At 37.4% G+C, this 22,574-nt stretch overlaps 1 protein-coding gene across 1 annotated transcript in view; it reads left to right on the top strand.

The window, feature by feature from the left end:
* The window catches only part of PIEZO2 (piezo type mechanosensitive ion channel component 2), a gene marked incomplete at its 5' end in the record, with an annotated part of 291,899 nt that overhangs the window by 228,800 nt on the left and 40,525 nt on the right, over positions 1–22,574 (top strand). Inside the window, 8 exons of the mRNA XM_037733350.1 lie at positions 63–184; positions 1,218–1,289; positions 5,621–5,727; positions 7,002–7,100; positions 10,477–10,591; positions 17,309–17,368; positions 20,074–20,240; positions 20,985–21,151. Of these exons, the coding sequence (XP_037589278.1) occupies positions 63–184; positions 1,218–1,289; positions 5,621–5,727; positions 7,002–7,100; positions 10,477–10,591; positions 17,309–17,368; positions 20,074–20,240; positions 20,985–21,151 (909 nt within the window). The remainder of the gene's footprint in view (positions 1–62; positions 185–1,217; positions 1,290–5,620; positions 5,728–7,001; positions 7,101–10,476; positions 10,592–17,308; positions 17,369–20,073; positions 20,241–20,984; positions 21,152–22,574) is intronic.

The raw sequence follows: 22,574 nt of genomic DNA on the forward strand, positions 1-22,574 counted from the left end.
TACTGACCACATGAGAACAATGAATGTGTTCTTGGCATTACTCATGTTATTTTCCTTTATAGGATGGATCGCATCAAGGCCAGGCAACAGAAATATAAAAAGGGTAAGGAGAGGATGCTGAGCTTGACCCAGGAGCCAGGGGAAGGCCAGGACATGCAAAAACTCTCTGAAGAGGATGATGAAAGTACGTCAAGACATTTTCCTCTTTTTCAAGTTTCTTAACATTGAATAATAGCATGATATTGAGTAGGGCTGTAAAATAATACTACTTTTTATTTTACCAATATTATCATTGCATTTTTTGACTCAGTAAGCTTTATTTTCCCATTGTGAATGGATATGTTCATTAGTTTCATAAAGTATATATTTGATGAATCAATTACTTTACAAGTGTCTACTCTTCAGCAAGATAGCTTTAACAAACACATAGCCTAGCTTTTGTTCCACAGACATCTGTTTCTGCAGTAGATTGTCAGAATTTTGCTTAATTTGTTTCTTTAAAGGATATATTTCTGATATACAGTTATCTTTTATTTCTATACATTTTATATGGAAATGAAATATGTATGTGTATTTTATGTGGCACCTGAATATTGGTAGCTAAAATATCATTCAATTATTGCCCATTCCAATGAAACTTACCATGAAATGTATGTTGATTATATCTAATTATAGATTTATTATATCAAATTAAAGTTTAAAGGATCTTTTATAGAGGCTTGCATTCTTCTCTATGTGAATGGAATGGAGAAATAATGCGTGATATTTTCTCAGTGCATAGTATCTATTCATGGTCAGTAAATTTATATTTTCCAGCCATGAATTAATATAATCACAAGAAAAAATTTATTGTAATTTATGTACTTTAACAAAATATTTGCCAGTAAATGGTTCTATAAAATTTGGGGGATGCTTTGTTTCTGTTAATTCAATTGAGTATTCAATGTGAGATGTATTTTTTGTATGTCTTTATATGCCCACAGTTACTAAGAAGAAAGTGAAAATGTAGCATATTGTTAAAAGAACAATTAGTATTTATCTTGTGAAATTGACTGTTAATACATGTATATTTTTCAGATTCAGTATAGTTCCTTTACCTGACCTCTGATATACTTTTGCAATTTATCTAGATTTGACAATTGAGTTGTTAAAGCGTGGTTTTCAAAATTTGTTTTCTCATTTTATAAGAATTAATATTTGGACATATTTTATTTTAGGAGAAGCAGACAAACAGAAAGCCAAGGGCAAAAAAAAGCAGTGGTGGCGGCCTTGGGTTGATCATGCTTCCAGTAGGTTTTCTTGATCCTCTTACAACCTCATCGACTCTAACCCTTATATCCTTGACCAGAATTCAGGCGTTCCCATGACCCATGTGTTCCATGCATGGTTTGATCCTTGTGACTTGATAGGGGGTCGGAGTGTAGGAAAATTCCAATGTCAATGGGTCTCTGAGCCCCAGGTTCAATACTTCCAGAAACATCAGCACAGACATTGCTGTGCTGGCTGAAGAAAGCCAAACACGTGGCTTATAGATTCTAGAGCAAAATTTATGGGCTCAGAAAGGGAAGAAGAATTGAATATTATGCTACCCAGTTCTGAAGCCTAGAGCCCTATTCGTATGTATATTTTATGGCTAAATACCCTCACTAAAAATGAGATTGAGCTCCACCTTGGACTCTGATTTAAGGCTGCTCATTCTATGAAGTGTCAGTGACCCTCTTTGTAAGGCACTAGGCATGGATGCCAGTAAGCCTCCCCTCTCCTCATTCCCACAGCTTTGATTTTATTTGCATTTAAGAATTTTTAGAAATTTATTTAGTAGAAAGATGAGGGATAACTTAAAATGCACTCACTTTCTCACTCTGCCTCCTCCTCAATCTCAAAAAGGCACTCCAAATTCCAGTGCCCACATGTGGCACAGCTTTGAAGCCACCCCATGCTCAGAGATGACCAATTAACAGCAAAACCCAGAAAACTATTTTTAAAAGCAGATCCTGATAGCCACATAGAATGCAGTATGTTTCTCTCCTGGTCATAAATATGAATGAGGAATTCTGGAACTCAGTGGCTATACTTGCTCTGCTTAGCAAAGGAAATATCACTATAGGCCAATGGCATTGTAGTGGAATGACCCATTCCAATCCAGTCCTCTTTAAATTTCTTGGAATATCGAATAATTATTATTTTGCAAGTTGTCTTCAGTTTTTTAATATCTTACACAATGTCTCCATGCTTGTAGCTACTTTAACGGGACAAGGAATATCACTGAGACAAATAACGTCACGCAGCTGTAGTAGTGAGTCTACCAGGAGGATATTTAGAATCACTAGGAAGTCAAATAAATCAGAGCTTCTTCCCATGCCTAATTCTTGGTTTCACATAGATCTGACATTGGCCTCTCTCTCCCAAGACGTAATTTTCTAATTCAGCAAGCTAGTTTAATGAAGCAATATTTTTAATTTGCTCAGTATATCTGGAGGTAATCAAATTTAATCGTAAATATCGAATTTCAACATTATGACAAAAAAATGAAAAACACATGATTATAAAGAGTTTTATTTAATTTTCCTCCCAAGTCCAAAGACAAAAGATTCTAGTCAGAGTCCAATGTGACTCTTCTATTTACTGTTCAGGGCATGACGGTCACGCTAACAGTCTGGTAATGCGGTGCACAAGATGCCTGCTTCTATCATGTCACAAGTAAACTGTGCTTGTCTTTGTGTTTTTAAAGGGCCTCTGCTAGTTTAGAGAGACCTATCCATTTCAAAATCGTGTCATATTGAATGTTTTTTCACTTCACTTGGGGTACATTCCCACTGCAATCATTGTGGTTCTCTTTCCTTTTCTCATCTAAAAATTGCATTTGCAAAGGAATTGGATATGGTCTTTGATAACTATCTTACAAGTTGTAAAAATTTAAAGAACTTTCTATGAAGGTTGTTGACTTTATATTTTCTGGTTCATTTCACCCTCATTATATCAAGTTTTCTTGAAGACTGATGTTTAACTAAATATGCCTTGTTACAGTACCTTATGATGCAATAATGCAGAAATGTGTGTGATCCATAGTTTGGAATCATTCAGACTGTGGTGTTAATTTTTTTCTTCAAAATGTATTTTTCCTTACAAGCATATGAAGAACAAAAGGGAAAGAATGTGTGCTTTATTTTTGTGTCTATGATGAGTTCTAGAGCTTATCTTTAGATATGGAAGTACTTTGTTCAAAGCCCTTAATTGGATCTTTTGAGTTACTGGGCTTTCAAATAGCTATTTCTTAGAGATGCTGAGTGTAAGAATTAGCGCAGTTAGATACACATGTGTAAATCTATTGACAACGCAAAAATGTTGCAATGTTCTTGATATTATTGGTAAGCAGTGAAGATCTTAGCATGGTCTGTATAGAGACAAATCTCCTACTTCCATACCTATGTACACACATAAGATTGCATTATTGCTGTTCAATGATACCTTCCATTCCAGTGCTGTATGTTTCAATATTGGTTCAGTACTGCCTAAATTTATACCAAGCTTCATCTTATTGATAAATATCTGAAACAGAGAGCCAAGTTCTGAGGATAAAAGTGGTAGAATTTAAAACGTTAATTTCAAACTTAGTAATTTAGCAATAACATCAACATCCATGATATGCATGCGGACACAAGCTGGAGTAGTCAGGATATCCATCTGCGCAAACAAATATATGTGTAAGAGCTTTTCTACTAAGTATTTAGCAGATGGCATGAATGAAAATATGCTCTTGTTTTTCTAGTTTCATTTAAAGAACACTTTATAAGGAAATAAGAGACTTCTTTCATTTTATTTTTTATTATGTGATAATTCCACTAGCTCACATAAATATTGGTGGTTTCTAATGATAAAATCAATGTTGCAACTGCTTGAGATGAAAAAACCTTTTGAACTTGTCCATATGAATAAAAGTTATCGAAGGTATGATTGAATACAATTTAAGCTAATGTTGATTTTGGAACCTATAATGAGGGTAAAATGCTCAATCTTATAATAGTCTGTGTTTTTCTCAAACGACCACGTGATGTAGAGTCCATGTCACCTTCCTGCGAATCTCTCGGCTTATGTGAAGGCATTACTTTAATGGTCTTCTTCACTGTCAAATGTAATGCTGTAACTTTGGTTTGTTCTTGCTTATTCTTACTTATGTTGTATTGCATTTATTTCCTAAGGCCTGGACCCAGTACTCTGGGCCTGGTTCTTTCTTCAAAATGAAAATAACAAATGACAGTGCTTCTGTTCAAGGATATAAGGCCCAATTCATTCACTCTGTATCTTCATGAATGGAGGCTTCAGATTCTTCTGAAATCGTGGGCAAAATTACTAAACTTTTGGCCATGTGAAGTGATATTCAAGCAACTAATTTTAAACAAGCCAAGGTTTTCCATTACCTTACAATGTATAGGCCCAAAAGATAACTTAAGACATCATGATATGTCGTCCAAAAGATGCTTGAGAATTTGAAAACCTGAATATAATTTGAAAATATATTTTCCTGCTTTTCCTGCAATGATGGGACATTGCTTGTAGCATCAGAAATGTTATATACTGGGCCTCTTTTCTCTGATAGACTTAAAATAATGATCCAACTGCTAAAGATTTAATTTATTAAATTTTCTTAAATCTCTGTACATTGTAGTTTTCTCTGTTCCCAACTCTTGACCACAGGCATGATGTTCTTGAAGGGAAAGTATCAGACAAGGCAAAGACAATCCATACTGTTTGTGCTTTGTGTCTTATGGTCAGTAGAGTGCTCCCCAAATTTCAGTAAACCGCTGGGGAGTTCCTTGTTGACCAGAAGCCTAGCAGTGCTAAACCCTTTGGACCCTGTCTGCCATTCTCAGTCTGTCTCAGGGCCACGACACTTAGAAGTAGCCAGAGCGTTGTTGTTGGTGTTGGTGTTTTTGTTGTTATTGCCATTGTTGTTGTTATGCTGTGTCATTTTGTTTTCAGTGTTACCTGCCAATTTCATCCTTATGGCAATGTGTGTGTGTGGTTTTTTTTTTTTTTTCACCTGTCTCAAATGTCTTGCCATGTATGTTTTGTCCGTTGTGTTACATGTGGAGAAGTCAGGTCTGCACAGTATAAAGTGAAGTAGGAGGTTGGTGACACTGACCGTGGTCCTGAATCATCCTGATTGGCTTATTTGCAAAGGTTTGGGCTCATTCAGATAAAGCCTAATCCTCCACCTCACTTTGGCCTTGTCTAAAGACCAAAATTGCCGAATTTTGAAATGATAATTTTCAGTTATTTTAGTCATCTCGGTAACAAAACTGGTTGCTGCAGAGTTGATCTACTTCATCTATGTAAAATTTATAGTGAAGAAGGGAGAACATCACAGATCCACCCTGTAGTGGCCAATTCTCTTATATGGCAAAAACAAGGCCTCATACTCTGTGGACTCAACATGGCAACACACGTAGCATCAGCCAAGATGAGTTCTCTTCATCTCGTGTGTTTTCCTCCCTGCCAACATCTCTCATTGTGCTTCTCTTATGGACAATTTGTGTACCTTTAGGGGACATTTCATTAATAAGCTCCTAATTTCCTCATATGTCTTTCAAGAAATAAGTAAATATTTTGTTTTGCTTAGTGGTCAGGAGTGGAGATTATTATTTGTTTGAAACGGATAGTGAAGAGGAGGAAGAGGAAGAATTAAAGAAAGAAGATGAAGAACTTCCCCGAAGGTCAGCGTTCCAGGTAATTATGGGAAAAACCTTTCCTTTGCTGCTTGGAAGAGCTTTTCTTATTGAGAGACCTTGATTGCAGGCCTAGATACCTCCTACCGTATTCATATGTTGTAGCTCCCTGAAGCTTCTGATTTACACCTGCAATTCTTTACTTCTAAATTAAATTGTAAGGATGCTTGCTCCCAGCAACACTGCAATTAGTACCATATTCAGGTCAGGTTTTCATTCACTTGCAATGAAACAGTTTCTGATATAAACAAAAAAAATAAAGCTTCATTGGGTGAGCTTAATGTTGTTCTTGCAAGCAGGAAGTGAAAAGACTTCTCTGGCATTGCTTTGGATTGCATGAATGGACTTCTATTTCAATATGTGAGATAGTCAATAATGAAAACAAAATCCTTGCTTTGTCTTGCAGTGAATTATCTTTTAAATGTTGCTTCAAATTTTGAAAACTGTACCATATGTATTGCTAAAGATTTGAGAACATATTGAACTAGTAATAAAAATATCTGGCACAGTTCTGTTTTTTTCAGCTTAGCTACCTTTCAATTTTGGTACCTTCTGTCCATTCTCAGCTATAGCTCACCACCCTAATATAGCATACTGTGTGAATGTGAATCAATGCTTGTTAAAGATGAGGCTTTGTCATTAGAGTTATGTATGAGATGAAAATTGGTCTGCATTTCTTTTATCAGTTAACTACATATGGGGGCTATTGGTTATTTCCCATCTGTTTTCCTACCAGGCACATAGAATGATGTCCATCAAGTCACATGATATGCCCACGATAAGGCCATCATCAGTTTTTTGGGCAGGTCTTCTCAAGTGGGTGGGGTCCATCCATGCTTGTTTTCCCAATGACATTGAAAAACTGAATTCTTCATGGAGACACCTTGGTCTGATGCTTTCTTTCTTCCTCCATTGCTTCTTGTGTATGTTTCTTCATGACTGGGTTTGTGTGCATGTTTGCACCTGGCTTGTCAAATACTAACAACTTAACTCATTTATTTTTATTCAAAAGAGTTTTATTCTAACCACCACTCATCATGCAGCAAAGGAGAGAACTTGAACATCTTCACTATGTTGGATGGATTACATGCAATAATTGACTATTTACTTTATTCCTAACTTACAAACAGAGCACATTTTATTCTAGCTTCGGAGACTGTCACCTTTTAACCCAGTTTGTGTAATTGTAGAGACAAATTCATACTGACATCATATATTAAATTGCTAGTTTTTGGTTTTTTCTACTAATTACTCTTGCTTTGTCCTTCTTTGTAGAGAGCTATTGGGAAGTTTGCGTCAGCCATTTTAGCCTTGCCAAAGTCTGTCATTAAACTTCCCAAAACTATTCTTCAATATTTAATCAGAGCTGCAAAGGTATTTGATGTTTTACTGATGTATAGTGTGTGACTCTCTGCTCTGTAGAACTGTAGACAAACATACCTTCATTGCCCTATTTCTGCATTTTCTTGGTTCTATAGATGGTACCGTGAAGGAATTATAGGAATTTAAAGTATTAGAAAAAGTTTTCAAAAACAAGTTTCTTAGAAACCAAAGTTCTTATTATTTGACTCTTGTTCTTAAGTGGACATCAGAGACTATCGAAAAATAGAAAGAGAAAATGCAGATACAGATATACTTTCTCTCCTTCTCATGGTGTTGCCTAAGTCACATCTCATTTTAAAAGGATCACATCTGGTTGCATGCATCAGTTCTGATGATTAAAAGTGTGATAATTTTTCTCAGAAAGCTGGTAAAATTCTGGATAATCTAATAAAAGACGTCTTTTACTCCATCCCTCTTTCGTCTCCCTTTCAACTGCTGTCTTCCAGTTTCTGCACTTGGTACAGCCAGGTCCTCCCTAGGCTGATCAACCCAGTGCAGTCTGTGGGTCTCCTCACTCTGACAAATCCATGCTAGGGCTTTCGGATGCGCTGTCAAGAATTATTTGTTGATTAATCTAATGCACAATTGAAGTTATTCAGCTACCTATGTTGCAGTCACTTTGTTACAAAAAACACTAATAATGAATTCCTAGTCTTACGTTTTATAGAAACACCTTTCTCCTGAATTCAGCTGGGGCAGCCACTACAATGCTTTGGTCTGTATGTCCCTCATAGTTCAATAGTGATGTAGACCAGTGCTTCTCACATTTTACCCTGGGATTTTATTTAAATGCGTGTTCTGATTCAGCAGGTCCTATGGGACCTCAAATTGTGCATTTCCCTCAAGATCTCATGTGAAGCACAACCGTGGCTCTGCATTGAGTAGCAGCATCCACACCTCTAGGTTCCTTCTATTTTTAAAATGCCAGGATCCTACTTTTTAGTGTATTTACCATTCCTGATTCCCCCAAATTCTTTTCCTTTTCTATGACTACCATATCACTTTCTCAACTCATATTTAAGAATTTATTTAAATGAAAGATTACAACGTAGCTATCCCCTGTCTTAATTTAAATATGTATATATAATCTTACAGAAAACATGAAGAAGGTGCTAGACCATATCTGAATCAAAGAACAGATGATAAAACTTCACCTATTTCGGTTAAGGATTTCCACTTCGATAAAGCTCTCCCCATCTTAAAGAATAAGTGCATTTTCGCATAATAAGTTGTTAGTAAAGTGAATCCTATTTTCCCCTGATATATATGGTAAAATTTAAGATAAAGTCAGGAATGCATACTACTGGTAGTAGCTGTTTAGAGAGCTCAGAGGTCTTTCATGTAAATTTCCATGTATTTTTCTACTCCTGGTTGGTGGAGCTTGTGTCCGATTTTCCAGGGAGGCCCATCCAGCTGGCTGACAGGTGCAGCTGCAAAGTAAGAATTGGGAAGTTCGGTAAGAGCCTTCCATTTCTTGACTCAGTAAGGATTGGGACCTTTCCCCCTCCTCTTCACTGTCAACATTTTTCTAACCCTTATTAATAATTCCTGGAACTGTAAAATGTTTCTATTTCAAAACATCCAAGTTAAGATAATTTTACCTACAAATAAGGAATTACCCTATGACTCTCCTCTCTCTGCTTTCCCCAATATTTGCATACCTCCATGCCCATAACAGTGAGGCAGCGCTGACGTGCTTCTTCTCTAGGGATGCTTTGTTGAGCCAGGAGTGCCCTTTTATAAGCCAAAATGTTAATGGAACCCACCCTTTCTACAAGACTTCTTCGATTCCACCCTTCACATCCCTTTTCTTTTCTCCTTTTCCTCCCAGTTTTCTTTTTCTTCAGAGAAAAAGAATTCTTCCAACTCGTGCTCATCTTACATTCACAAATCCTCAATTACCTTTTTGCTTTCTATTTTTGGGATTCATGCATTATCTAAAAGCAATATTGTGATAACACTTTTTTAAAGGAAATGTCACCATATGTTGCCTTTAAACCTGAAAATTTCTTACATTCAATAATTAGATTCTTTTAAAACAACCAATATTGTGCTGAGACAAGTTTGCTTATTAATGTACTATGCTGCAAACATATTCTTGATAGAATTCCCAACTAAAGTAGCCAATAAACATCTACCAAAAATTCCTTTATTCAGTCCTTCTCCTGCAAATCCCAGTTCATCTCCCCATTGTTTAAAATATGCTTTTGGCATAAAATAGAAGAAATTTTTGCCTCCTAGAATTTGTTATTCAGAAATAATACACATGTTGCATTTGTTTTAATTTAGCATAAAATTCAGATTTCTACCAGTGAGAAAAAAGAAACAGTTTTTCTGTTGTAATAACCTATGACCCTTCCATTTCCATATATGGAAAAGTTGAATCCCTTTTTACTTTCTACCGATTTCACAATGCCACTGATTTGCTTATGCTGTGTTTTTAAAAGATTTCAGAAATCTGAAAATAATATAGAATAAGATGAAAACATCTGGGTTTAAAGAGCTCCCAGAAAACATTTATTTAACTTTATCATCATAATGGAAAACCCAGCTTCCCTGAGACCCAGGTGTGTTTGTGGTGCATGAGAAGCATGCCTGCTTGGCTTCCTGTTGCTAGATGGCTTTTTCTATCAAGGTCTTCTTTTTGTTCTTTCTGCATGATTTGGGAGACTCTTGGTTGGTGGGCTGTTCATAATTGCTCTTTCCTGGTTACCAGTTATAATGTGCTAATACAACCATTTTCAGCTCTTGAATGAAAATGACAAAAGGCAACCAAAAGCCCCACAGTTTTTCTTTCATGCTATTCTGGAATAACTCCTTAACCTTAATATCACTTTTTTTCTTTTCTCTCAAAGTACTAATCAATCTACACATCCCTTTCTCAAGTCGCTGGTAATAGCTGTTATTCAGAAGAGAGAGCATTAAATGTGCAAAACTATTTTCCCAAAGTAAATAAGACTATTAAAGATGTTATTTTGCTTTTGACTCAAAGTTTATTTGTGATGGGAGAGACTACCCTACTAATACTGGATGAGGCTTCCAGCTTATTCCTATTGTGTACAGTACAAAAGCTTCAGTAAGAAGTATCACAAATGGTGGTGAGATGCAGGGACTTGGGAAGAATGATGGTTTGTATGGTATGTCCAAAGTTTATCTCATGATATCTGTGAAACCAGATGAAATATATTACTACAACATCTGTTGTCTTTAAAAAAAATTGAATTTCATGATAATAAAAATAGTACAGGGATGTTTAGTTTGTGTTGGGAGGAAAAATTATTTCAAAAGTCAGAAAGCTTGGTGTGGCTCCTTTTTTTTATTTCAAATTATTAAAAGGCCAGAAAATAATTGAACTTTCTCTCTTCAGTTTGTTTATCAAGCCTGGATTACTGATCCTAAAACTGCACTCCGACAGAGACACAAAGAGAAAAAAAGGTCTGCAAGAGAAGAACGGAAACGAAGGAGGAAAGGATCCAAGGAGAGTGAGTGGTGGGCGGGTGGCTGTGGTGGGTGTGGCAGATTTCAGAGGGTGACTGGTAGGTGGGTGGTTCCGGTGGGTGTGGCAGATTTCAGAGGGTGACTGGTAGGTGGGTGGCTCCGGTGGGTGTGGCGGGTTCCAGGCTGCACTCCCCAGCCTTGTCTGCAAAGGACAAAAACTTCTGAGGGATTAAGATCTGAAGAATGCCAAGAGTTTTAATTTGTCTTTAATTGGCCATTTCTGACACTTGGAATAAATTAAAGCACAAATTTAAGATATATTTTTTTAAGTAGGGAAAAAAAGAGAGGGGCAAATGAACTCCAAAAAAGTAGAAGAAAACTATTTTTAAGTGGATATTAGGTAATTTAAAAAAAATTATAAGACATGACCTGATCATTAAGTTAAAAATTGTTCTTAGTAAAAGCAAATAAGAAAAATGAAACTTTAACAATTTAATCAAGAAAAAGGGGAAAGCACACTTAATACTCAGAAACAAACAAGCAAACAAAAAGAACATATATTCAACATTATACCAATATATTTGGAAACATAACACATCTCTAAGGGTAAAGATATTTCAAACTATAACAAAAAAACATCAAAAGTGAAGTTGAAGTGCAGGTGGTTCATTCAGGAGCAGTATTTTATTATACATATCAGACTAAAGATGAGTATTCTATATATGTTAAGAACTGCTAGAAATCAAGAAAAATTCAATTCAGTCAATGAGAGGGTATGAAAAACAATTCACAGATCAGAAAACAAAAATGAACAAAAGATGCTCAGTATAGTACAAGAAATACAAATGAAATATTTTGACATACTGTTTTCTTAACCCATTGGATTGACAGGAACCTAAACATTGGATAATATCACTGCTTGGGAGCTGGTGGGAAGATAAGTACTCACATATACCATGAGTTGTGTTGTGAAGTGGTATATCTATTTTGAAGAGTGGTGTGTCATTATCTGCTAAAAGCTCAAATGTTACATATCATACTACAGATCAGTCCCATACCTAGGTGTTTGGCTTAGCCTATAGCAATACTTGCATATGTGTACAAACACACATGTTTAAGAACATTCATCAGAGCTATTTGTTAATAACAAAAAAATTTGGAAACATCCTAAATGCCCCCATAAAGAAGAAGAGTTAAATAAATTGTTACCAATATATCATGGAATGTTATTTAGTAGTTTAAAAATGAAATGGATAGCTTTGAGTTGGCGTGGAGAACAATTCCTGACATTATTAAGTGAAAAACAATACATTGAAAATGGCTGGCACATTTGGAAACAATGAAACAAATGAAGTCAGAATAGTACCTCAAGACAGTATTTTGCATTTTTAATGTGTGCATATACTAGCTTATAAATGCAAGGGAAAGATCAGGAGGAATACTCACTCGTCTTATTAATAACAGTGGTTACTTCTTGAGAAAGTGGAGATTAAGTGGCATGATTAAAGATAAGTTTCATCTGTTATATTTTGGCTGGAGTGCAGTGCTGCAATCTCAGCTCACTGCAACCTCCGCCTCCCGGGTTCAAGCGATTCATGTGCCTCAGTGTCCCGAGTAGCTGGGACTACAGGCGCATGCCACCACACCTGGCTTAATTTTGTATTTTTAGTAGAGACACGGTTTCACCATGTTGGCCAGGTTAGTCTCAAACTTCTGAACTCAAGTGATCCGTCCACCTTAGCTTTCCAAAGTGCTGGAATCTGTCCACCTCAGCTTCCCAAAATGTTGGGATTACAGGCATGAGCCACCATGCCGGCCTATATTTTGTTTCTTTACAAAGGAAATACATCCATAGATGGCTTGTGAAATTTAAAAGGCATTTAAAAATAAAAAGTAAAAGAAATTTCTAATAAAACTCTAATTGCAAAGTCTCTTCTTTTTGACACTTCTTCCCCGATACATCCTAGTAACATGATCTTAATTTATTGCTAAATTTAAGAAGACAAAATTAATACATAATTGCTGCAGCAAGTCAAGCAGTAAAAAGGTAGAAGTATAATCTGCCTGAACTCAGTCATCTCAAATCCTGTCCTCTAGGGTTACAAATCCTAACAGCATATTGTGTTCACTTCACTTCTTTTCTCACGTGCAGACATGAGTACGCAGGTGGTTTCCTTTATTGTTTTTTTGTTTCAAAAACCAGTTCACACTCCGCAAATTACTCTTGCATTTTCATTACCAATGTCATGAACGTTTCTCTAATTATTTATAAAGTCATATCATTATTCTTTAATAGTTGCAAAATATTCTATAGTGCAGATATGCATAATTTATTCAACCCTTCCATCCTTAATGGATATAAAGTTGCTTCCAGATTTTTGCCACAATGAACAATGCCATAATAGATATCATTGCACAAACATTTGTATGTAGTAAGACATGTGTGTGTTTAAATGCTTAGCAAAGGTTAGAAAGAACATGCATTTTCCACGGAACAGATTCTCAAAAGTGGGACTGCTGATAGAGTGTGCCTGTTTTTATTTTCATAGATATTTTTCTGAAGGGTTTTAGGACTTTGCCCTCCTCCATGTGAGGGACAAGGGTGTCCAATCTCCTTTAGCCTCACACCACAGGGTTGTACTGCTCTTTTTATCATTTTTTTTCTAGGGATGACAAATGGTTTTTATTTTCATTTGAATATAGCTGAATTCTTAACCAGTTAAACTGAGCATTTTTATTTCACATTTTGTTGGTGAGTTTTTGTTTTCAGGTCTAAGGTTTAAACACTTTTAGCATTTTCCCGCATTGTTCCATCGGCTTGTTTGTTCTTATCAATTCGTGCTATTTATATGTCCGGCTTCTTATCCCCTTTTCATATGTTTCAAATATTTTGTCCAGCCCAAGGCTTATATTTTGATTTAGTTTATGGTACATGTGATTTAGGCAATTTTTAGTTTTTTTCTGGTATCAAATGGGTCTAAATTTCCCCTTGCAGTTTCTAGGTTTCTGTCTTGCTTTTAAGAACTTCTCTCAGCTGGGTGTGGTGGCTCATGCCTGTAATCCCAGAACTTTAGGAGGCTGAGGTGGGCAGATCACGAGGTCAGGAGTTCGAGACCAGCCTGGCCAATATGGTGAAACACCGTCTCTACTAAAAATACAAAAAATTAGCTCGGTGTGGCAGCACACATCTGTAATCCCAGCTACTTGGGAGGCTGAGGCAGGAGAATTGCTTGAACCTGGGAGGCAGATGTTGCAGTGAGCAGAGACAGTGCCACTGTACTCCAACCTGGGCGACAGAGTGAGACTTCGCCTCGGAAAAAAAAAATAAATAAATAAATAAAGTCTCTCCTCCCAAATGTGATGCAGATGCTTCCCAGATTTTCTATTAATTTTACTGACATCTTAAATTTTTATTCTTTGGAGATCTAATTTGTTCACTTTTAGATGGATAGACAATCATGTTATTCCAGTTTATTAAGATGATTGATCCTGTTCCTACTGGACTTAAGTGCTTCTTTTGTCAGTGTTAGCTTCCCGTTTCTCAGGTATGTTTTTGGACTCGTATTTTGATGTGCCCTCATATTGCCTCCCTCTGGGCCAATGCCACATACTATTGAGTCCAGTAGCTATAGAGTTAGTTTTAATTTTAAGTGAGGCAAATTTCTTTCACTACCATTTTTTCTTTTTTCAAAATTGTGTTTGCTGTTCCCAGACATTTGTCCTCCCAAAATGTTTCAATCAGTCCTAAAAATTTGTTATTTGGTCATTTTGAAAATAGCTCATTGCTGTGTGTCATGAAAATTATTTATTGTGCACATACAGCACTCTTGACCTACCCACCAAAGACAGCAATAATTTAAAGATACCCTTTTAATGAATATTTACTCAGTACCTTTTTGGTACGAGGCATCATATCTTCCAGGTTTCTTTCAGATAGATGAAACACATGGATCCCGTTCTTCCGAAGTGTCAGGTGTTGTCATATGTGTCTTATGTATACTGTAGTAACTAATACTATCCTTGCAACAGCAGAGGGTCATTTTATTATCCCTGCTCTACAGAGGAGCAAATAAGGTCCCAGAAAATGAAGCAACTTGCCTGAGGTCACACAGCCATTCAGTGCGTACCAGGTCTGGGATTCCTGCTAGATTTCTTTGTTCTAAAGTTTTTCATGGAAACTGGTAGTCAAGACAAGTATAGGGAAAAAGTTCCTAATGATGTCAAAACTGCAAAGTTTCATTTTAAAAAGTAGAGATAAACTAATGTGGGACTTGAGGGAGAATGGATTTCTTGTAGCCAAGCATGTCTTCAGGGAATGTTCCATGAAGAAGGGAGTATTTGCACAGAGCCTGACATTCTAGCTCAAGAAAGCAAGTCCCTGCATAAAAATATAAAGAGCAGGTCAGCTTAGCTGGTCAAGACCAGATGTGGAACAGCAGTAGTAAAGAGGATAGGAGAAAATAAGTTTGAGAAGATTCCTGGAGTCAGGTCATGAATGACTTTAGATAGGATTACGAGATAAAATGCAGGAAACTGAGCCAGGAGCTGGGGCTTACACCTGTAATCTCAGCAACTTGGGAGGCTGAGGTAGAAAGATCACTTGAGGCCAGGAGTTTGAGACCAGCTTGGGCAATATCTCTAAAAAGATTTTTTCTTAATGTAGTCGGGTGTAGTGGTGTGCACTGGTAGCCCTAGCGACTTGGGAGGCTGAGGAGGGAGGATCACTTGGGCCCTGGAGGTCAAGCCTGCAGTGAGCTATGATCACACCACTGCACTCCAACCTGGGCAACAGAGCAAGACCCGACTCTCTCTCTCTATATATGTACATATATGTGTATATGTATATATATATATATATATATATATATATATATATATAGAGAGAGAGAGAGAGAGAGAGAGAGAGAAAGAGAGAGAGAGAGAATATATATGTATATATACATATATACATATATATATATATATAAAGAGAAGCTCTCTATATATATATGTATATATATAGAGAGAGAGACTGAGGTATATATATATATATATATATATATATATATATATAGAGAGAGAGAGAGAGAGAGAGATTATATATGTCATATATCTATATAGAAAGAATATATATTATATATTTCCTGGGCTTCATATACATATATGAAGCCCAGTTTGAGTTTTTAAGATAGCAAATAATGCTTAGCTTAAGTATAATCTGGACATATTTCATGGAACATACTTATACTTTAAAAATAGAAGATTTCTTAAAGAACTAAACATAGAACTACCCTTCAATCCAGCAGTCCTACTACTACGTATATATTCAGAGGGAAGAAAATCATTATATCAAAAAAGTACCTGCACTCACATGTTTATTGCAGCACTATTTACAATGCATAAATATGTGATCGACCTCAATGTCCATCAGTGAAGGACTGGATAAAGAAAATGTGATATGGGTATATGTCATGGAATACTACTCAGCCATAAAAATGAATGAAATCAGGTATTTTTGCAGCAACATGGATGGCATTGGAGGCTATTATCCTAAGTGAAATAATGCAGAAAGAGAAAGTCAAATACCTCATGTTCTCACTTATCAGTGAAAGTTAAAGAATGGGTGCTCATGGCATACAGAGGGGAGTCATAGACATTGGAGATTACGATTTATGAGAGAGCTGGGATGGGGGTTGAGGGCTGAAAAATTACTGGTTGGGTACAATGTCTGCTGTTTGGTGATGGGTACACCAGAATCCCAGACTTTACCACACACGATATGTGCCTGTAAGGAATCTGCACTTATCTTTCCTAAATATATTTTAAAATTTTTCTTAAATTTAAAACTCTTTATCTTCAAATTTAACTGGCTATCCTGCTCTTTTATTTGTTATATCTGACCATTTTAGCCTTCAATAAGAGGATATGAAATGAAATGAAAACCTATAATGTCATTTAAGATATGACAAACTTTTTCTGTGAAGAAACTTACAGTAAATTTTTATTTATTTATTTATTTATTTTAGACAAGGTCTCCTTTGCCCAGGCTGAGTGCAGTGGCACTGTCATGGTTCACTATAGTCTCCACCTCCTGGGTTCAAGCAATCCTCCCACTTCAGCCTCCCAAATAGCTGGGACTACAGGTGCACACCACCACACCCAGCTAATATTTTGATTTTCTGTAGAGATGAGGTCTTACTGTGTTGCCCAGGCTGGTCTCAAACTCCTGGGCTCAAACGATCCTCTCACCTCAGCCTCCCAAAGTGCTAGGACTACAGTTGTGAGCCACTGCACCCAGCACTGATAGTAAATATTTTAAAGTTTGCTATTCATGAAGTCTCTGTTGCAACCCAAATCTGCCATTATAGGGCAAAAGCAGCTATAGATAATATATAGACAAATGGGCATGACTGTTAAATTTGAATTTCACATAATTTTCACATGCACCAAATATCATTCTCCTTTAGATTTTTTCAACTATTAAAAATATAAGCACCATTCTGAACCCACAGACCATTTGATAACAGTCAGCCTGCCAGTACTGGCCAGTACCCACCAGCAAATGCATTTTACTCATCCTTGGTTTACATAATTTTTATGCAGACACAGAGTAAAATAATCTAAGAGCTATGAATTCTAACAACTTTTTTCCCAGGAACTCTTAAAATAGGCAGAATGTCCTAGAGTGCATTATAAAATTCCTTTTAATCTAGAATAATAATATTGGCATTTAATTTATTCTAAATGGAATTTAACTCATGTTTATTGAACACATTTAGCAGGTCCTGTGGAATGGGAAGACCGAGAGGATGAACCGATCAAAAAGAAATCTGATGGACCAGGTAACATAATAAAGACAAATATTAGCTGTGGGAACTTTGAAAATGATACCCGTCCAGATGGTATATAATGGAAGACTGCCTGAAGAATTGTGAACTGAACACTGCTCTCTAGACTGTGACTAAATAATCAGTATCCCTTGGAATCTCATCTCCACTGAGATTGCAAAATGACTCCTAAAAGCAGGCCCGGACTTTACGCAGTTGTATAAAATGTTGAATGAGAGTTGGTTTGTAAATTCCTTTATGCAAGCACCTATGAAAGAAGCTTTTAGGGATAAAATTCTTAATATCCCATAGAAGCCATCAGAATGGAGACACACACACAAAAATACTGGCAATTAATTTTAAAAACACAGAAAGGAGGAGGTAAATAGGACTGGGGAAATTAGAGATATTCTAGAAAGTTGGGGCCAACCTCTTTATTAGGAGGGGAAAACCAAGCTGCAGTGAGTTTGTGACTTGTTCTGGATTCCACAATAAGGGACAGAGTCAGAGATAGAACCCTTGTCTTCTAACTCCCGGTCCATTTGTCACAGTGCCATTTGGGCTCTGCATAGTATGTGATTTGGGGGACGGTATCTTTATGCAGGACGAAAAAAGGCAAAATAAAAGCCTCCAAGTGAAATGAACTCAATTCTGTCTAGCTCTCTAATCATGCCATTTCCTCGTCTGCTTCAGAGCACCTGTGCAGGTATCTATCAGCAGGCCAGGTGTCAGGCTCTTTGTCTCCCCACACAAATACTCCCAAGCCTGCCCTCAGCTGGCATGAAAGGAGACTTACTGAAGGCCACCGAATGCCCTCCACCATGCCAGTCCTCAAACCCAGGCTTCCATCTCTAGGTAATTGGACACACATGCGTGTGGACCTGGACACTCTATTATTGCTCCAAAGCCTCACACCATAACAGCAACCAACACTTCAGATCACATGTCTTATTTCTGAGGCACTTTTTCAAGAGTTTGGGGCATATTAATTTGTTTAACCCCCTCAAAACAAGGAACTGAGGCAAAGAGAGATTAACCAACTTAATCTCTTTGTTGTATTAATGAAGCCTATATAGCCACTAAAGGGTAGAGTTGGGATTTGAACCCAAGGAGTCTCAATCCAGAGTGTGTGCTTGTGATGAGTATCACATTGGGGTCACTACCTGAGATGTTGTCTCCTCATGCTGGAGCATCAGCTGTGGCATCAGTCACATCGGTGTCCCTGTTCAGGTGCCAGCTGTGATGAGTGTCATGTTGGGGTCACCACCTGAGATGTTGATCACCACTTGGGGAGGTCTGTCCTGCACACCCTGACTCAATGATGAATGGATAAAATGTGCTCACACACACCATAATACAGTGAATCCGAGTGGGCTAGGGATGGTCATCAGCTGCTTTCAGAGGATGATTGCAGCTAACTGACAATCACTCGCTGCTCCCCTTCACATTTATTCGATATAGATGTAGTAACAGAGGCTCTAAGGTAACATGCTTGTGGATAATTAACATGGTTAAAAGAGTGCTTTTATGAATGATAAAAGGCCTTGGTTCCGAGGCCCAGAATAAACACCATTAACAGGTAATTCCCCTTCAACCCTCCCCTGAGAGGACCATCCAGGACAAAGTTTACATGAGTAAACAGTTAAAGACAAACTAATGTGAGATAAATTGACTTAACTGGGGAAGATTTATTATCCTAATCTTACTCTATGACTTAAAGTTCTAACTTAAGAGCTGGCTGCCTTCAGCCCATTCAATTAAAACCTTTCAGCCTTCCAAAAATTTGAGACTATAATCTATAGCTTTCCCTAACATTTCCCTAATATTTTGCCAGCCATCCTGAGTGAATCCCAACATGTGTTCTTAACCCCTGTGCCCTACTGTCCCTGTGGTTAAACTTGAAGCCTCATTTTCCCTGTTGGTGAGTGCACATGATTCATGTCTCTAGGGCAGCGGCTGCAGCCTTACCATCAGGCCCAGCATAGCAAAACTATGCAGTAATAATGTTTATCTTCATCCTTTCTATGAAAACAATTGTGAATATGAGAAAAATACATGTCAAAAATATAAGGAGCTGCTAAAGTGCATTGATGGGTATAACTCCAAGTCTTTTATTCTCCAGAGACAAGCTTCCCTTCTATGTCTACACAGAGCAGCTAGAGACTCTATCTGAACGAGTGTGAGAACTACATACCTTGCTGACAATTTTGTCAAGAGTATGAGGAAGGTTGGGGAGGGAAATGTAGGTGCTCATGGCAGCTCCTGTTTAGCATCCGCAGCGACTCGCTTCATTCAGCTTCAAGCAGTGGCTGTTCTCTTCTGTGTCTCCTCACTCAGCAAAAGATGCCCTCTCTTTTCCTTGCTTCCTAAATGTACCTCATGGAAGACTCTTAGGTGTGACACCATTTGGAGGAGGTTTGGGTGTTGCCGGGCAGTGACAGCCCACGTGGGAAACAGTCTCACACAGAACATCAGACATCACTATATAGACGTATTATATAAATGAGCTAGAGAAAATGTCATGAAGAAAATCAGAAAGAAGAGAAAATACAGTTAATATTCACTAAGTGAAAGTGGACCATCATAAAGCTCCTCATCCTTGGTATTACATGTGCAGGGCAAGAGCCAGGTCAGGCTTTGTAAAACATCCCTGTGCTACACAAAAGCAAAGTCAATGATATTTTCTTCCTTTAAAATCTTGTTGCTTTTCTTCCTCTTAGATAATATCATCAAAAGGATATTTAATATTTTGAAATTTACCTGGGTCCTATTTCTGGCAACAGTGGACAGTTTTACTACTTGGCTTAACTCCATTTCAAGGGAGCATATTGATATATCTACAGTTCTAAGAATTGAACGATGCATGCTGACCAGAGAAATTAAGAAGGTAACACTATTGATGTAATTCTTTTTGCTTCTTCCCACATTAAGAAGAGATGAAAAGTCAATGTCCAAAACTCCAGGTAGGATAAGACCAAATCCTTTCTTTCCAGGCAATTTTTGCGTAACCCCTTTGCTTTTCTGTATATTTAAATCTATTCCACACTAGAATTAAAATAATCAAATGTACATGCACATGCACCTATACACATACACACACATCTCACAGGATCATGGCAACTTTTATTCACCCTATCCCTCCCCTCACCACAGTTTCCAGGAGTACAGACTTTGTTCTGGTTCTGTATCCCTATATCTAATACAGAATTATAGTTTTAGTCTAGAAAGTGTAGCAAGTGTTTTTGTTTGTTTGTTTGTTTGTTTTTGTTTGTTTGTTTTTTGCACATTGAAGTCTGGAAAATTTGATCTGAAACTTTTTTATAAAGTAGGACATATGCAGAATAATGAAATACGTGGTTTAAAAATTATATTTAAAAATAATAGTTCATTTCTTGAAAAGTTACGATTTAGCAAAATTGTCTACTTATAAGAAGACATTTATTTAGATCTAACTAGTAATATTGGAAACCACTTATTAAATGAGTCGACAACAATCCCCACTTGCCTAGCATTGTCCTAATCCTTATCCAGGCATGAATGGGTATGAAAAGCTGTCTGCGTTGAGAAAGGCCGGGTAGCTATGCAGGCAGGTTCCTCCCTAAGAACTGTGGCAATGTCTCCATCTCCTCAGGGCAATGTTCCGACTCGGGAGAGCATCCACATGTACTATCAGAACCACATCATGAACCTTTCCAGAGAGTCGGGGCTGGACACCATTGACGAGCATCCCGGAGCTGCTTCAGGTGCACAGACAGCCCACAGGATGGATAGTTTAGATTCACATGACAGCATCTCCAGGTATTTCATGTTCTAACAATGGGTTTACTTTTGACAAAGGTAAATGAGGTGGATGCCATTAAATATAAGAAATGAATGTGTGAGGTGAAAGTTAATCAAAACCATGCATGGACCCCCATCCTCTTCCAGCTGTCTCCATCTGTACAGCAAACTAAAAGGAATATTGTCCTCGTCCAGAAGGAACCAGATCAAAGCAGATATCAGTAAGACACTATTAGCTATACCCATATGACCCAAAGGCACAGTATAGAGATTTTCAAGCTGGAGGTAAGGAAGAATGATCCCTCCCAACCCCAAAGTGATTACTTGTGTCAAGGGCTACATCTTCAGTGCTTTTCAAAATAGCTGATTCACAAAGTGTCTTCTACACTAGCATCTTCTGTTTCTATCCTTGATCTTTCCCTTCAGAAGTGTCACCTTAAGGTTTATAATAAAAATTCCCAAAAAGTATTCTGTTAGCTTCCATATTCTCTGAGTTTACTATTATATGCATTATTTCACAACAGGATTGTCAGATGACACAGTGCTAACGGATTCGCCAGGGGCCAGCACTAAGCACTATACTGAGTTACCTCATTTTATCCTCTAAGCCCGTACAAGACGCATGCTCTCATTAACCCTGCTTTGCAAAGACAGAATTTAGTTACAGAGAGATTAAGAAACATACCCAAAGTCACACAGCTAGGTTGTATATAAAAGTGGACTCACAATCCAAAATCACGTGGTTTAGCTCAGAACCCAAATTCTAAACCACCCTAGTATGCTGTCTCTCATTGCCTCTTCCTGCAAAGGCCAACTTACTGCCTGTCCCAGAAAAGCCTCGAATTCTTTGCATTACAGTGTTGTGGATAGATGCTGACAATTGTACAGAGCTAGATTCCAAGTTAAGCAGGAGACCCTCTCTTATGAGGAAAAATCAACTTGCTCAGAGTGAAGAGCTAGACCAAATGAATTACACCTTATAGCCACCTTCACAGGTAAAGAATTGTGTCACTGAGAACATTCGTGCTTCATTTTTTTTTCATTAAACATGTTGAAAATCATCTATCCTGTGCCGACCCCTGGGCTTGATTCTTGGACAGGCATCTAAAGATAAGAGCAGTCTCCTAAATGGTTTGAGCCTAGGAAGAACTGAGATAAGGCTATTGTGTCCTAAAATGCCTGCCCTGGGGAGTTCAGTAGAGATTGGTGTCTTTGACTGCTGGTCAGAAACTCCCGGATGGTGTTAGAGTCACACTTTAGAGCAAGACACTAATGACTCATAGAAGTAATTGTCCTTCACAAATTCTGGGTATATTTTCAGATGAAGTAGGAGAGGGAGTTGGGACCATTTTATTGATACCAAACCCAAAATAGACAACTGGATGTTAGAATTATAAACCAGGCTGGGCGTGGTGGCTCACGCTTGTAATCCCAGCACTTT

The sequence above is a fragment of the Cebus imitator genome, unplaced genomic scaffold (genome assembly GCF_001604975.1).
Source record: "Cebus imitator isolate Cc_AM_T3 unplaced genomic scaffold, Cebus_imitator-1.0 Scaffold518, whole genome shotgun sequence".
NCBI classification, from domain to species: domain Eukaryota; kingdom Metazoa; phylum Chordata; class Mammalia; order Primates; family Cebidae; genus Cebus; species Cebus imitator.